The 17306-nt window shown below is 35.6% G+C and overlaps 1 protein-coding gene across 4 annotated transcripts in view; it reads left to right on the top strand.

Moving 5' to 3' along the window:
• Positions 1 to 17306, top strand: part of CDH8 (cadherin 8) — a gene marked incomplete at both ends in the record, with an annotated part of 367179 nt that overhangs the window by 161229 nt on the left and 188644 nt on the right. For all 4 annotated transcript variants that reach the window (XM_080937196.1, XM_080937198.1, XM_080937197.1 and 1 more), the window contains one exon: positions 13026 to 13145. In XM_080937196.1, the coding sequence (XP_080793322.1) occupies positions 13026 to 13145 (120 nt within the window). The remainder of the gene's footprint in view (positions 1 to 13025; positions 13146 to 17306) is intronic.

The raw sequence follows: 17306 nt of genomic DNA, 5'->3' as shown, positions 1-17306 counted from the left end.
GTGTGTGTGTGTGTGTGTGTGTGTGTGTGTGTGTGTGTGTGTCCAGGACCACTGGACCAGGAATGGCATCATATTACACAAATTATTAATTTTAAAATGCTAACATAGGCTTAAGAACAGGCAATCTAACAAAAGCGTTTTCTTAACTGAGTTTCCATTTTTCCATACAACTTTAGTTCCTGTCAAGTTGACAAAAAATCACCAGGATACTAACATGGATTGTTTCTAATAGATGAGTAGTACTCCATTGTGTAATGTATCACAACTTCTATATCCATTCCTCTACTAAAGGGCATCTGCGTTATTTCCAGCTAAGTTCTAAATACCCTAGAAACAACTCTCAGACCATATGAAGCTCAAAAAGAAGGAAGACCAAAATGTGGAAACCTCAGTTCTTCTTAGGAAAAAATAAAATAAGTGTATAGCACCCTCTCAGAATGTGGTACACCTAGACCTTAAATCATTAATAATTCAAGAGCTAAGAATTCAACCTTGTGGCCATCCTTGGTATTTAAAAATCATTACGTCTAATTTTTACACACCTAGAGAACTTTGACTATTTCTGTTACTTTTTGTTTTACATATACTTTATGCTCACTGTAACTAGTAAGTTATTAATGCATACTCTCAAACCTTTTAAAAAGTCATGTACTGACAAAAATATATTCATACAGTTTTATGCAGAAATGCTTTAAAAATCTGTACATTTATCTCTTTTTTTCTAAAATAAAGTTGTTTAATTTCAAAAATAAATTAATAAGTAAATAAATAAATAAATATGTAAATTTAAAAAAGAAAATTTCCAACATAAATCAAATTTTCAAAATAGGAAAGAATAGCCCTGGGCCAATTGTCCACCACGCATAACATTATTGGCCATCACTACTGCCCTTGACTAGTAGATTATATTGTTGATGTTTATTGTAGAGGTTTCCTTTAGTTCTGTTTTTAACCAACTTAATGCTTAATCTTCATAAAATATTTACCCTGTTGCTCCTCTATTTAACCCATAATAACCTTGTTCTTGGATTGTAATATCATACTTCAGCACTTATCAATTATCTTTTTGGAGGTAATTATACCTGTTGATGCAGGATTGTGCCACCTGTGAGTCATGATAATCCATTTCTCCATCTTTATCCCACTTCCATCACCACATAAAATTTCCCACTGATAAAGACCCTTTTCTCAGGCCAACTCCCTCATCACTAATTCTTGTCTCCCTTGTCTCTCACATGGGAGCTACCTATACACTTAAGTGAGAGTTTGCGATCACATTAGCTTTTGTTGGCACCAATATCTGAACCCAACTTGAATATATGTCCTGCCTACCCTCATAAGGGCAAATGTTTCCCATTAGTAATCAGTACAATTAAGATGACAGTAACACAAGAGTATCTTCAAACAATGCCAAGCATCATCTCACTGTATTATTTTGTCAATAACTGTCTTACCCATTAAATCTAATTCATATTTACTAAAGAGATATTTGTGTACAAGAAACAGTTTCAGACAACAGAGGAAAAACAGAAACCACCTGGTCATTTTTCTAGAACTCAAACATTTAAAATCTGAAACATTGTAATGTACCCATTGTGTTCTGAAGATCAGGCTTTCAGGCCTCTGTGTTCCTTTAGAACTCAGATCATATACATCACTGGTATGTTGAGATTGTCATTCCCAATTGTAACATGTTTGCATCAGAGTTATTAATCAGGCATTTATGTGTCAGGCATTCTACTTTGCAAATGTAACTAGGACAAAATAGAGCCATGTGTGAAGCATGAACTAAATGACTAGGTTTTGCTATTTGGGAATGTCAGGGTCAGAGGTGACAATTATAGGGAGAATTTGAATAAATAAAAAAAATAGTGTTAAAAACAATTAAAGATTCTTTATTATTATTTTTAATTAAAATAGAATCTTCTCTCATCTAATGCATTCCAAATATAATTCTCCCCCTGCTTTTTGCAGCCTGCTTTTTACCTTTTTTTTCTCCATCTTCACTGACCTTCTATTTATTTAGAAAAGAGCAGACCTCAAGAAGACAGCCCAACAGGAAAAAACATGAAATATGAGGAGGGAGAAGTCACGGTTAAGAAGTTTTTAGCATATAAAATAAAAGTTTCTTTGCTTAAAAATTTCTGCATGAAATACAGTCAAATAAATAAAACATTGGGACCTGATTAGTGGGGACATTTCAAGAGAGGAATCAAGCAAGTCTTCAACATGTTGTGGTTTTCTGTTGAAGACCAATAGGACTACATTGACCAGACCAACTCTTAAAATAAAAATAAATGATTCAAAAGTTTACAGTTCTGATATTTTGCTTTTTAAATAAATATTTTCTTCTAATTTCCCCAAAACAATCCCCAAAATGGTTCACTAAACTCAGAAGAGTGTCCCTAGTTTGCAACTGCTATAAACTTGGAGACAGGATCATTCTTTGCTTTCAATATAAATTTACCTAATGTTATGATGAACTCTTCCTATTAAAACCATTCCATTAGTTACTGCTGGACTCTTCATTATTTGGTCCACATACAATATTCTATGAAACCATTGTGTAGCTATTGCTTAAAACATTCCTGCTCCCACTCTTTGCCCTCTAGAGAAAGCAAGAGTTTTCTCCTAGTGATAGTTCCTAAGCTGCTGAAACAAGAGCTTGGTGCACGGCAGCATATCAGTACAAAGATGGTGCAGGTCCTGAACAGAGATAAGCTGACTTGCCTACATGCTGGCAATATTGTGGACAACAGCATGCACAGGATAGCATACTCTCTGTTAATGAACAATAGTTAAGATAATCTCCCTCTGAAGCCAAAAGTATCCTAATGACATCAAATGAATACTGCTTTATTTGTATCTTTCATCCTACTTTCTCCACTGGCTCAGTGGCTTTTCACCTAGGCAGGTCTGAAATTTGCCAGAATTTTATCTTTCCGCTCAGAAAAGGGAGATGGCTTCTCACTATAGGAGTGAGCTTATTATTTTTTTTCCTTACTGCTTTATTTAAAAAATAAAAAAAGATGGATACATTTACAGATTTTTAAAGGCATTTTGGCATAATATTATATGAATAATTTTGTCAGTACTTAATTTTTTTAGAGGTTTGATAGCATGCATAGAAATCCCACTAGTTATGATAAGCATGAAGTACATGTAGGACAGAACGTAACGTAACGTGGAAACAGATTTCTTGTTGGGTATAGATTAAGCATAATGATCCGTGAATACCAAAAATTGCCACAAGGTTTATTCTTAAAGAACAGAAATGAACAGCCACACAGATGAGTGTGTTTTATCTTTATGCACAGTAGCCTTAGCTCACATTTTATCAAACACAAATTATCACATGGCAGAGAACACAAGACCATGGAATAAAGAATATCGTTGAACCTGTCAATCATATTTATCCTCCCTTTATGTAGGCCCATAGTAAAACAAGCAAGAACATGGTGTCCTATCTCTTAAAATTTTTTTTTATACATTACTTAGTTATGTGTGTTTGAGGTCGAAGATGCTGTCTTTGTTGCTATATGTCATGGTGTAGATGTCCGTATAACAGAACAACTTGTGAGATTTACTTGTCTTCTTTCCTGTGGATCCCTGCAATGAAAGCAGGACATCATGTTTGGAGACAGGTGCCTTTATCTGCTGTGCCAGGTCTCATGTCTCAGTCTCATATTGGATATTAGAAAACTATGTCAAGGATGCTAAAAAGAAATTCGTAGTTGATGAGTGTATCAATGTGTGGATGCAGAATATGGTTTCAATCTGGTATCTGTGTCTGTGTATGAGCTCATCTTTGCACGTGTATGTCTGTGTATGTTTAAATATGTTAGTGTTTCACATTCAAATACGTATGCACAATTGTGGAAGAAAGAAGGCCCGTTTGTTGTATTCCCTCAGTGATTACCACTATATTTTTTAACACCTACTTTCTTACTTAACTTCTAGCTAACCAATTTTATGTTCTTAAAGGGTCCAGTATCTGCTTGAATCTACCTGCCCAACACATGAGGAATAATTACATGGTATTGTGTCCATAATTTTACATGGATGCTGGGTATCTAAACTTGTGTCTTCATGGTTATAAAACCAGTGTTATTCTGAATGACATTCAAGTTTTTAAATAAGCATGTAACAAAAGTTTATACTTTTCCACAATGAAGAAGTACTATCTGCAAGCATTGTTTCTGTAATCTTTGAAGATAGTTTTACCAGAAATTCCAACTCTCCTGTTCTTTCCTGTACAATAACATGCTGCTCAGTGCCTCAATTCCTGTCTATACTGTGGAATAGTCTACTCCAGGAGTGGAAACAAATTAATGGGTATAATATTACATATAATAAAACAGAAATAATTAAACTTTCCAATTACTATGCCATCTGAATGGTACATCTCAATGCCACTTGTGCTGTTTTGCAAGGTCAGGATAGGTATACCTGATATTCTATAGCACACACAAGTCTGGCTTAGTTCTAATATTTATAGGATACCGATTCTTAGGAAAATGATTAGGAGAAAACTCTAGTGCTAGAAATAGGTTGCCTATGGAATAAAAATACCCTTTTTTTTTTTTGTACTGTTGGGGAAGTCATCCGAATTCAGAAAGAGCTTATTGATGCACACGTTACTGTAAACCAGGCAGCTTATTAGTTTTCACAACCAGGCCTCCAGGTGCCCTCATTATCTATTTGCAAATGTACTGCCTAGGCCACCAGGATATCAGGAATTGTCTGCAAGTGTTGCAGAAGGGACTTTCCACCTATGCAGAGTAAACATGGGTGAGGTTTTTACAATAACACATTTCCACATGGTACTTACTAGTTCTCTCACTCAATGCACATTACAGGTCTGTTCCTGAAGGATGAATGGGTGAGGAAGAATTATCTATGTACTCAACTATATTTTATAAGCTGTTTTAATCATGTATGAAAGTCTCTAGCTCATTTAAAACACAATTGTCTTAGTCAGGGTTTCTATTCCTGCACAAAATATCATGACCAAGAAGCAAGCTGGGGAGAAAAGGGTTTATTCAGCTTACACTTCCATATCATTGTTCATCACCAGAGGAAGTCAGGATTGGACCTCAAGCAAGTCAGGAAGCAGGAACTGATGCAGAGGCCATGAGTGGATGCTATTTACTGGCTTGCTTTCTCTGGCTTGCTCAGTTTGCTTTCTTATAGAACCCAGGACTACCAGCCCAGGGATAGCACCATCCACAATGGGCTGGGCCCTCCCCACTTGATCACTTGTTGAAAAAATGCCCTTTAGCTGCATATCCTGGAGGCATTTTCTAAACTGAAGCTCCTTTCTCTGTGATAACTCCAGTTTATGTGAAATTGACACAAAACCAGCCAGTACAGCTATTTTCTTGTTCCATTATTCTTTATGTCTATATCTACATGTTCCAAAAATATGAGGAAGCTAGATTTATTTCCTTAGCTGACATCTCAAATCATGGAACCATAAAAAATGAAATGGCATAATGCATTTTGCTACTGTCCTTCATGAAAACCCAGCTATGAAAGTGGCCCACACTTATACCTAGGTTATTTTGGTAGATATGAAATTTGCCAGTCCCTTTCCCCTGTAGGTTAAGAGGTGGCTTAGGAAGAGAATACTCAGAGAGCAATGCATATTATAAGAAAGAGAGGAACTAACCTATGGGATTTTGAGGTGGTGTGTGTTTGAATAAATGAGTTCAAGTTAGAGCTCAGAACCCATGTCAGCTGTGTCTGACAGAGGGCAAGATTTGATTATCATGTAAAGAAAGTCTGTAACTTGTTATTCCTGGGGTCTGAAGTTGAATGTTTATCTCCTTTGACTTCGTACCTTCAGAAAGAAGCTGTCACAGAGACTTTCATATATAGGGTTAATCTCTTTTTTAAAAGCACTATTTTTTTCAGGTCCATGTATAATCTTCCTTAGCCTGCAAAGACACCCCTAAGGCAGCCTTGGAAACTTGGACATTTGGCAAGTGTCTTCTACAATCAAATAACATAACTGAAGCCTATCAGTAGAACTTAGGGAATGTTTCCCACTGGGAGCACTTGCTTGATGTCTCTCTGGTATCACTTAGAGAAATGGGATAGTGATATGAGTTGGCTGTTTGGATTTTTCAGTATTTACCATAACTACACAAGGGCTTTGTCATAGTTAAAAAAAATAAAACTAAGAAATATACAAATGAAAGAACGCAAAACCCATAAAAATATTTGCCAGTCAAGTACTTGATGGCCTTGAAGAATTGTTTGACAAGACTACCAAGAAATGGACTGGATATGGCACGTTGAAAGTATGCAGGAAATCATGCTTCAGCACATAATAATTATTTATTTAAATGCCAACAAGTTATGTGGGTCATGTGAAATTGTTGCATTGCTGTTCCACAACAAACTAGCCATATTATCATAGAGATACCTGTGCTCATGTACCTATTGTGTTCTAGAGTATGTGGGGAAATTAATAAGAGATATGAGAAAAGATGAGCAAATGACTTATTTTTATCAAACTAATGAGAAGAATCCCATCACTGCTATTACCTATTAGGCTTGTGATTTTTGCAATGTGTATGAATGTTTAAGTAAGGCTTTTTCCTAGGATGTGTCTGAGCCCTCTGTCTGGATTGTTTCTCCTGAACTTGGAGCAGGCAGCAAGAAATTAAAATGAAAAGTTTGAAGTTGATAGGGGAAGGCCAGCAGTGCACGCCTCTTTGGATTTCAGCTATTGCAAAGGTTCTGCTTCTTTATTTTTTAACCGGCTATAGCAATGCTTATTCGCTAAGAATGTGTTGCAAATGACTCCTTGCAAATGGGGTCCCTGTTCCTCTCATCATAATAGCTTTAGCTTTTCCAGTGTGCGCATTTTCACGCTGCACCAAACCTTTGTTTTCTTACTCAGGGTGTCAGCACCAGCATTTTTCTTTCTAAATAATGTGCAGAATTTGTGTGCTGACTTGCTCATAAAAAAAAAAAAAAAGTATAGTCGAGCCAGCAGAGCTACGCTACCTAAAGCCCAACATCTTATTTTCCCAAAGGCTTTTCATCTTAGTTTGTCAGCAAACCAGAACCTCTAACCTGACAGAGTAAAGTCTTTGACGGTTAATTTGGCTTGTAGTGTTTGCTGTCATGATTGGATGAAAAGATGTGAGGTCTGAAGATAATAGGAGGAAAGTTTCAAGTGGGGAAAGATGTGAATGATACTGTAGGCTCTCTATTAATTAAAAACCATGCAACATACTGCCACATTTCATTTAACCAAGAAACCAAATGCAGAAAAATGGGTTTGTTAAAAACAGAAATCACCTTGGACTGGTGTGTTCACACTTGACTTGTTACTAGAAGCCTGGACTGCGGTGATGGGGATCATTTTGTTGACAACAGCTGGAGGGACGACAGCTATATTATTATAATTAGGATCAGTATCCAGTTGGATTATAATAGGGGCTTTCTTGGAGAAATGGCGCAGTGTCAAATTTATAGTCACTAGCTAAATGAGTCTCTTGTATCCTTGACAAAAGGACAAAAACTGTTCCAAATGAAAACACAAACAGAGAATCCTGGTTGTTGTATTTCCCGGGTATTACTCAGGCTCCTATTTATCACACAGCAACACTTGCTGCTTTGAAGAAACATTATCCTGCAAGGTTTACACTTTTCAATTTGCCTCTGTGCTCGGCATTCTGCATGCATTTCCATAGAGAAGCCTACACAGCAGCTTGACTTGAAATCTTTTCTGCTGCAAGATTAACTTCAAAGCATCCATTTTCCTTCTTCTGGGTAATCACTTGACAAATGCAACTGCAAAACCTCCCAGCATTTCTATTGCCATGTACAGGTGCATGAACAGTACTGAATCACTATGAAGAAATACATCTCTGACAGATTAGACACTTTCCAAGTGTCTAAGATCCACGGATGGGGATTTCAGGAAGCCAGGAACCAGGTAGAAATATCTGGAATGAGTATGCAAGCAAAAGCTTGTCTGAGCACTGTTTTAGTTCCCAAATCTGTAGAGCATCTTCACATTCATGTGGGATAAGCGTGATCTTGAGAGTACATTCTATCCAAGTAACATCAGAAAACTTGTATTGGCAAGTTGACTGATGCTTGACTTTGTGCTCACTAAATTAAACATGTTTCTCCCTCTGACCCAAGAGCAATTTATCCTGAAACAGAAACTGATGTGAAACAGATTAGACAGAGGTCATGTGCTGATGAATATGAGGTTACAAACAAATGTGGGTTTTTTTTTGTCAACTTCAATAATGAAATCACTTTCTTCATATGAGCTTATTGCTATATATACTGTGTTTTGTTATAGCTGACAAAGATTCTTGTATAAATTGTGTAATTATCAGCTTAGAATTATTAATACTGCTACTCACTTATTTTGTCTTTAATATTGTAAATCAATTCGAATTCCTTTTTACATGCACACAAATACTAAATCATTTAAGTGTGTACAGAAAGCTTCTAGAAACATTATAAATAAAATTTTCCCATTGTTTACATGGATTATTATACTGAATTATCTGACCATGGTTGCAATGTAACAATTGCTACCAACTTTGTTAATACAGACAAGGATGCCAAGGGTTAAAAAGTTCATATATAGCTAAATGTTCATAATTTGAAAGAGAATCAGAGATAGAAAATAAAACATTTGTACTAGTTCAAGACTTTGTGACCTTCCTTCCAACATTGTATTTTTTCAGCAGAGTTGTACTGTTTTAAGTCTGCCAAATGAAAATGATTGTCATGGCCTAAAAATAGCTGAACCATGGAGCTGCTATGTCTTTTCTCCTCATACACGAGTACCATGATAGAAGCCTCTCACAAAGAAATGGCATCACATGACAATAGACAAAAAAGCAGAAGTCATGGAGACTAGTTTGGGAAAAACACAAACTGCCAAGGACACATTCTCACTTTCTTCTCTGCAAGAAATGGTCTGCATGGCTTCTTTCCCTACATGAAAAGTTTAAAATGTGCTTCATTTTGGAAACAAATCTGAACAAGAGTTTTCTTCTTCAAAGTAGTCATAACAGAAATTAATGTGAACAAAATAAGCAGTGTTCAGTTGCAAAAAGTTTGTCTTAACATATATTTTGAATCACGACTTTATATTGGAATTGCCTGAGAAGATTTAACAATACACACAAAGACTATAGTTTGTCACTGTGGATGTGTCTTAGGAGACCATTTTTAGAAGAAAGTAAAACAAGCTTAGTGGCATGACTATTACTCCAAGGCTTGGGATGTTATAATTTCTAGGTTATGTACAATCATTATTTGCTTAACCCTCTGAACTATACTAGTTATAGAATATATATATATATATATATATATATATATGTATATATAATATATGGCAAAATATTATATCAAAACATTAATCTGTATTCATTTGTAGATATATGCACTCATGCATAATATGTGTATATTTATATTACATATTATGTATTATAATGTGTTATATATTACATAGGCATATTATATATATATATATATTATATTTACTATGTGACTGTGTAGAATAAAATGACTTGCCTGAAGATATATGCATTCATTTCAGAACAGTTAGGTCATTTTATATGTAAAAGAAACTATGGTATTGCTTAACCCAACACCATAGATCTTCAGAAAATATTTGGGCTTCTTTTTTTTTTTCTCTACAAAGACATTACTTAATTTGCATCAATGCAGAATGTGATTTCAGCCTTGGAAGAAAAATCTTTAATTGTTTCCTTTGTTGCCCGATGTTTTAATAGAGACTGAGCTCACGAAAACAGCAGCATAGTGACCATTACACATAAATAACTTTTCATGTTAGTGTATTATGTCAACTGGAAAGAAAAATCATTGCTATAAACTAAATACCAAAGCAAAGGAAAATTTTCCAGTGTTTTCCAGTGCAGAGCTTTACACTAGATTCCATTGTGATCTCTGAAAATCCTTTAAATTATTTATGGGGTATTTTTTCTCTTCATCTTATTCTTCAGTTTTTTTTAAATTAATTTTATACACTACAGAAATAGTTACTGTATATCTTCCTTAAAAGTTGTTTTCACCCTTACAAAGTACCGTAGAGTGGCATTTCACAAAAAAATTACAATTCAGTTTTCCCACATTTGGACATAATGTTCTGTGGGTTAGAGAAGTTTGTTGATTCTTCTTTCAGCAAGAATGTGATGTCACCCAGGAAGATGGATGAATTTGGAAGAGCTAAATGGCCAAGCTCTCCCTGAAGCCATTTGATACAGGAACCAAATGCAACTAGCTAGACAGGAGCCTGGTGGCCTGACCCCTGTGCAAATGCCTTGCTACAAAGAGAAAGCTTGTCTCTAAACAGGCCGCCATGCCAGGTTACTTGATGCTGCCATTTTCACTATTAAGAACGTGACTTAAGATGAAAAACATTCAAGCTGTGATTACCGTGTTCTCACTGAATCATCAGCATAGCATCTTAGGATACAGATGCAAATAAAAAGTTGAAAGGTGGCTCCCCTTTGTGTCCTCCTGTCTCAGTGGACTTTTTGAATTTTTTATTGGATATTTTATGTATATATTTCAAATGTTATCCCCATTTCTTCCCTTACATCTCTCTTCCCCACGTCCCCCTTCTCTTGATCCCATAAAGATGTTCCCATTCCCAATCACTCACCGCCACATCATCTTCCTGGCATTCCCTTACACTGGGGAAATGAGTCTTCATAGGACCAAAAGGTTCTTTTCCTATTGATGCCAGAAAATCCCATCCTTTGCTACATATGCTGCTGTCCCAGTGGTCTGAATTGGACTATGGCTGTAACCTCATGATAGGTCTGTTCTCCAGTCAGTCTCCTTGCCTCCCAGTGACTCTGGCAGCCCTGAGAGAAGAAGTGGAATTGACCTGGACCTGAAAGGTCAGTTCTTCAGACATGGTGCACATGATACGCATGTGCCTTTATGAAAGTGCTTACTGTAATTTGGTCCTAGCTTGCAACTCTAGCCTTGTATTTGATATCCGGCTTCTCAGGTCATCTTGTCTAAAATTATTTTGACAGCTGAGCTCCCCACCATCCCCTCAGGTAGAACTCTTTTCCTCCAGTTGCCCTCAAGTTAAAAGTTAAACTACATTCAAATAATTGTAATTATTGGTCTTCTATGTGTTCAGCTTCCCCCAGAAACATAGATAGATATGTGTCTTAGAAAAGTGAGTCTTACACACACACACACATACACACACACACACACACACACACACACACACAAACATACAGACCACAAAATGCATTGTTTCTAATTTATACTGGAGTGCTTCATATAAGTGAAATTCAAGACATTTTGTGGCTTGGTAGTCTTTAAAACTGATAAAAAATCATTCTGTGGATAAATTTCTATAACATAACCATCTACTGCTCAACAAATGTCATTACCATTCTCTCTAAACACTGACTGCAATTAAAGCATCTCAAAAACAATTTGATTAATAAGATCTTTTAAGGATTCAATCCTATTCCAACCACAACTATAATAGACTACTCGGATGCACAGTTTATTTTCTTCAGGATTAAAACCCTCTTCCCATATATGCTGGGAGCATTAGCAATTGACTATGTAAGGCTGATAACCCCTGACACCAGTCTGTAATTGCCCTTAAGCTAAACACAGCAATTTGACCCAAGACCAAAGGTCCATTCTCTGGGGCCATTTCATCTCCTCCTTTTTCAGTTTTGCAGAGTGAATGTCTGGCCCCGTTTCTCAATGTGCACTCCAGCTCTCAAAACCTGCCTTATAATTCTCATGTGATCTACTGCAGCCATTGTCATAATTTTATAACAGCTTGAATACTTCTACTTTGTCCAGTCTCCATCACTTACTGTCAGAGGTTTATGAAGGACACCCTGCAGTAAAAATTATGCAGCTATTATTTTACTAATATATTTTCTGGGAGCGATCTGTACATTAGCATTTTCCATAAATCACCAGGAATTTCCAAAATATGCTTCCATTTAGTCACATCATTGGTAAACATGCTAACTAACTATTCTGTAAAGAACTTTTAATGGAGGAAGGGCACTAACATTTGGCCCGCCCTCATGTACAATTCCAACCACACCAGACCCCCCTTGGTCTCCAAGTTTCAGAAGTCATAAAGCTTCTTCTATGCCTTTGCTTGTGCTTGAATTCTTGGGATATCTTCTACGCATATGTCTATGACAGACTCAACATTTCATCAGTATTTAGTTTCAGTGTGATGTACTTTGTAAAGCAGTCCATGCCATTCCTTTCATGCTAGACCAAAAGAGGGGCACATGCTTGTTGTATAAACTTTCCTGTAAACTGCGGACTCAGTTTAGCTCTAACCTTTTCTTTTGTCTCATCCCAGACTCTCTGCTTCTCTGGTTCAGGGACTTTCTTCAGCATATATACTGCCATTCAGAAATGTGCAGGTGTTGTAAAACACAGAAGATTAATGTGCAAATAGTTTTTTGTTCCATTATCCATGGGTCTAATTACCTGAGCCTGCTGATTAATGGGTGGCACCTACCTTATTTTATATTCTGAGAAATTAAGTGTGATAGAGTAAAATATTCCTTTGATATTTATGTGCTGATTTTACAGCAGACAACTTTAAAGGTACGTTCAGTTTTGCTTCAGCAGAACTCAAATGGCACATGCTGTATTATATTATTAACTTTTTGTTTCATATTTCTTTGATATGGCTTCTTTGCCCAGCCCCTAAGCTCTCAAGAATCTAATAGATATCCTTGTGATGAATACTGCAAAGGCATCTTAAATAACAGAGACTAAAAGTGCTATCGTAATCCACTATTTCAATCTACCATTACTGTTTCCTATAAAATGCTTGCTGTTGAAGTTCTAACAAAACTGTTTGCCTCCCTATTTAGGGAGTTCTTTGTTTCCTACGGGTTCATGTATATTATTCACTGCAAACTTTAGCATCTGTCAAAGACTGCACGGTTTTCTTACTATTTTCACTCATTTATTTTCTCTCTCTTTTAAATTAGGTACCTCTGTCACTAATGTAACAGCCACTGATGCTGACGACCCGGTTTACGGAAACAGCGCGAAGTTGGTTTACAGTATCTTAGAGGGACAGCCGTATTTTTCCATTGAGCCTGAAACAGGTTTGTGGCCTACATTTTCAATTCTATTTAGCCTGTTTTGCTTCAGGGTAACACTTATTAGAAACTGGTTTGTGAAATGTTCTGGCTAAATATTCTACCCACTCTACCAATAATGTTTCACTGCACACTGTGAGGTACATGGCTAGCCTGCAATTATTGATGCTGATTAAAATGAATTATAAAACCAGGGTTGGCTATCTCCCCTTAAACAGATGGTCCAGTACCATTTTTCATCCAGAATAAAGGAAAAAAAATGTGCTTGCATCAGGTAAGTTCAATATCTTATTTAACTACAGACCCGGTAGTGTATTAGTGTTGTGTTGAGTGACAAGCCAGTTTTTAGGTTTCAGATTGTCTATGAGTGACTTGAGAATAAACACTGCCTTTGTGTTGTTAGTGACACAGTGACTATTTAATGCCCTGTGATGTCTCTATCATTACATCTACCACTGTGGTCCTTTTTGATATCTCAGTATTTGATCTTCTATAAAGACATTTCATGGATCCTGTAAAACTCAACTAATATTAGCAGGTCTAACTGGGCACATATTATAAAATACCTTTCTCACAAAACAAAGTAACAATTAAATACACACATTTACAGGCATTATAGGAAAGATCCTTTTGTAATTGAAGACATCTATTACTAAGCGCTTTAAGAGAATCTAAGTTTAAATTTATTCTGACAGGGTGTATTAAGTCATGGGGTTTTATTATAGCATTCATAACATCATTATATTTTATTGATATCAATTTTATTATTAAGAGCAGTTGTTAATAAAAATATTTTCTACAGCATGTATCTTTCCTACCCTGCGGTTTCTTTCTTCACTTTACTGTACAAAATCCTTCACCCTATCCTTGTTATTTTTTTCTTTGGTTCATAAATTTTTACCAATATCAAGAGAAATTCCATGACTTGCCATTATACCAGCCATTAATCAAATTAAAAGTTAAATTGTGCTCTGTGCTTTTCAAAATAAGTTCAAAGAGCAAAATATGGATTGAAAAGTAGTTCACTTACACATAAATAGGTTACAGCTACAGTAGTAAACATAAATTTGCAAACAGGAAAGCACCTATAAAGTGCATTAAATTCGGATGCAATGGCTACATGATTTTCTACAGGGAAGAATCAAGTCATTCATAAAGCTTATCTTATTTGAACCTTTAAATAATTTTGGATAAAATATCATTTAAAAAAAAAGGGAATCTACACATTCCCTATAATCTGACAATCTTGTCAAAAGTCTAGTGGTAGAGTTGGGAGAAGGTAAATAAGACTTACACCTATGTCTCCTTTTTTATAAGCACTATAAAATGTTATATTTCTATGTTTTATTTCTATTCATCTTTCTCTCCATCTGCCTTTTCCTTTTACACTCTACATACCATTCTTCCTTTTTTCCTTTCCTTTCCTTTCCTTTCATTTTTTTTTTTTTTTTTTTTTTTTTTTTGTGTCTTGCATCACCTAGGCTTATTGATAAGACCTTTAAGTTCTGGATGCTGGCCTTGAACTTCTAATATTCTTGCCTTTACTCCCTAAGTACTAGAATTAGATGCATGAAACCCCTGCTATACTCAGTTACATTGAAGTTTACTTATGATAGGAGACAGTTTTGTTAAAAGAGCTTCTAAAAGAGAGAATCATTTTGTTTACAAAACTAAGATGAAAAGTGTCCTATGTTGGTTCTTTGCTCTTTTTCGCTTGGACATTTTGTACATAATTTCCACAGGAAGAAAGATATAAATTCAAGAATCCCCATTGAACATTTATGATACACAGCTACTGAATTAATCTTGGGGAAGTAAAAAATATATATTATAAAAGCTACTCTCAGCTTGCAATTGTCTCACAATCTATTTCACAAGAGAGTTTCTTAAAACATAAATATAGTAAGGATGCTGAAGTGTTTTAAGTACTTTATTTCCAAAGCATAAACTATCATCAGATATAGATAACCAAAAATCCTCATTAAAGTAGTTTTATGCATATATATTGCTGTTTGCCTAATTAAATGCTCTAACCTACATTCATTACTTAGATTTTTTTAGCTAGTATAAACAAGATACATATCACAACCCTTTAAGCTTTATTTTTTATAGTTTACTAATATAAAATTGTCTGATGTATTTTAATAAAGTAATTCTTCTCTTTGGACAATTCTTTGCAGAAAAATGATACTCAAGCAATTAACATAATAGTTGCTAAGAAAATATAGAGTATATCAGGACAATATTTTTATCTTCAGCAGCTACAATAAAATTTAAAATAGACCCAAGTTCAATCATCAGTAATGAATAAAGGAAAACCATATGCATAAATAGGAAAGTAGTTGTAAAATTTGATTAGGGAGTGGTTAATACACAGTCATTCTTCAGTCAACAAGGACTGCTATTATAAACATTATCTTATTTATAACTTATATGTATATGGCCTTGAAGTTGTGGCTTTTGAGTGAAATTAATTCATCACACTGTAAATTCATGCATTATTACACTTGAGTATGTTCAACTTTAAAAGTGGAGGGTTGTATTTCCATGCAACCTAATTCTTATTCTTTCTGTAAAACTTTTTCTCTACTTAAACAACAACAAAACAAAACAAAAAAACCTGGTAAAAGACATTGAGAGAAGATCAGAAGTTTAAATAAAAAAATAAATACTAATGAAAACTTATAGTTCTAATTTTATCAGCAAATAGAAATGCTGCCAGTGTTTTGAGAACCAGGAGATTATAGTGAGAATTATTAGATTGCCTTAAAGAAAATATAACAGGCATCTACTTGTAGCTGCTGTCCTACTGTGCAGACTGAGAATGTGTAACTGCTCAGACTAAATTACTGTACCCTTACCAAACCTATCTGGCTTTGAGAGCCTAGAAGATTACAAGAGAGCTACAGGTCTCTGGTCTGTTTTAAGTGAAGATGGTTTCAGATGCAAAGAAAATTACAGCAGCTGGATTGGCAGTAGCAGGTTGGCAAAAGTGCTGATTCACTTGAATCCCAGCAGGTAGGGTAAAGGTTTTTCTTTCTCTGACTTCCATTTATTTGGGCTGTTATTTGGAATTGCTGCCTGCATTTGGTGAGTCTCTTCCAAATTCAATTCAACTTTTTAAGAACAGTTCCTCCGTTGTCTACCCAGGACTTCTCTGTAAGATAAGGCCAGAATGGACAAGTTGAAGTCCAACAGGAACACTCACAAAAATACCCTTAGTGGTGATAGGGTGTGGATTACTTGGTTACTCCAAGAAAAAGATAATGAAATGGAGTTCTAAATAAATACTGCTTAATGGGGTTTATGACTACAAGATCCAACCAGTCAGTAAGCAAGATTGCCAGCAAAGTGACTCATGTCTGACTCCCATCAGTTAGAAAAGAGAAAACAAAGGAAGAAGATACTAGGCAAGATAATTCTGATTCCATTTTGTGTGACTCTATAGGGATCCTTGGGTGTTTAAAGCATCTCATATTGCACATAAATTTTCATTTTCTAGCATATACCCTACATTGAGCTATGAACTTTTATGTATCTAGAACTAACGACTGAAGAGCAAAGTCGTGTCTTATGACACCAGTGACTGTAATTATGGTAAGAATAGAAACACAGAGTCAGAAAATGTTGGGTAACTAGTAGCTCCCATGCATCAAAAATATCAAGTATGTTTTCAAACTTTTACCCAGATTTAAAATTCTAGAAAGAGTAAAGAAACATTCAGGAAGGAGCAGAGACATTTTATACCTCTGAAGGCATTTGTCATACTTAGCTTCAGTTGTCACCTTGACACATCTAGGAAGAGAAAACTTCAGTTGAAGAATTACCTCTGTCAAATGCCCTGTAAACCTGTCTTTGGGGGTGTTTTGACTGCTGATCGACATAGGAGGGCTAAGCGAACTATGTGTGGTAGCATCCCTAGACAGGCGGGCCTTGGCTGTAAAAGGAAGGTAGGTAACCATGAGACTGCAAGCAAGTCAATAAGTAGCATTCATTCATGTGTTCTGACTTCAAGTTCAGGCCTTGAAATTCGGTCCTGACTTTCTTTCATGATGGATTATGATATGGGGATTGTAAAATGATATAAACCCTTTCCTCTCCAATTTTATGTGGTTCAATATTTTATCACAAATGAAAATCCAGCTCGAACAGCATTCTCAATAAATG

This window comes from Micromys minutus, assembly GCF_963924665.1.
Source record: "Micromys minutus genome assembly, chromosome: 24".
Taxonomy (NCBI): domain Eukaryota; kingdom Metazoa; phylum Chordata; class Mammalia; order Rodentia; family Muridae; genus Micromys; species Micromys minutus.
This window is presented reverse-complemented; position numbering and strand designations above follow the sequence as displayed.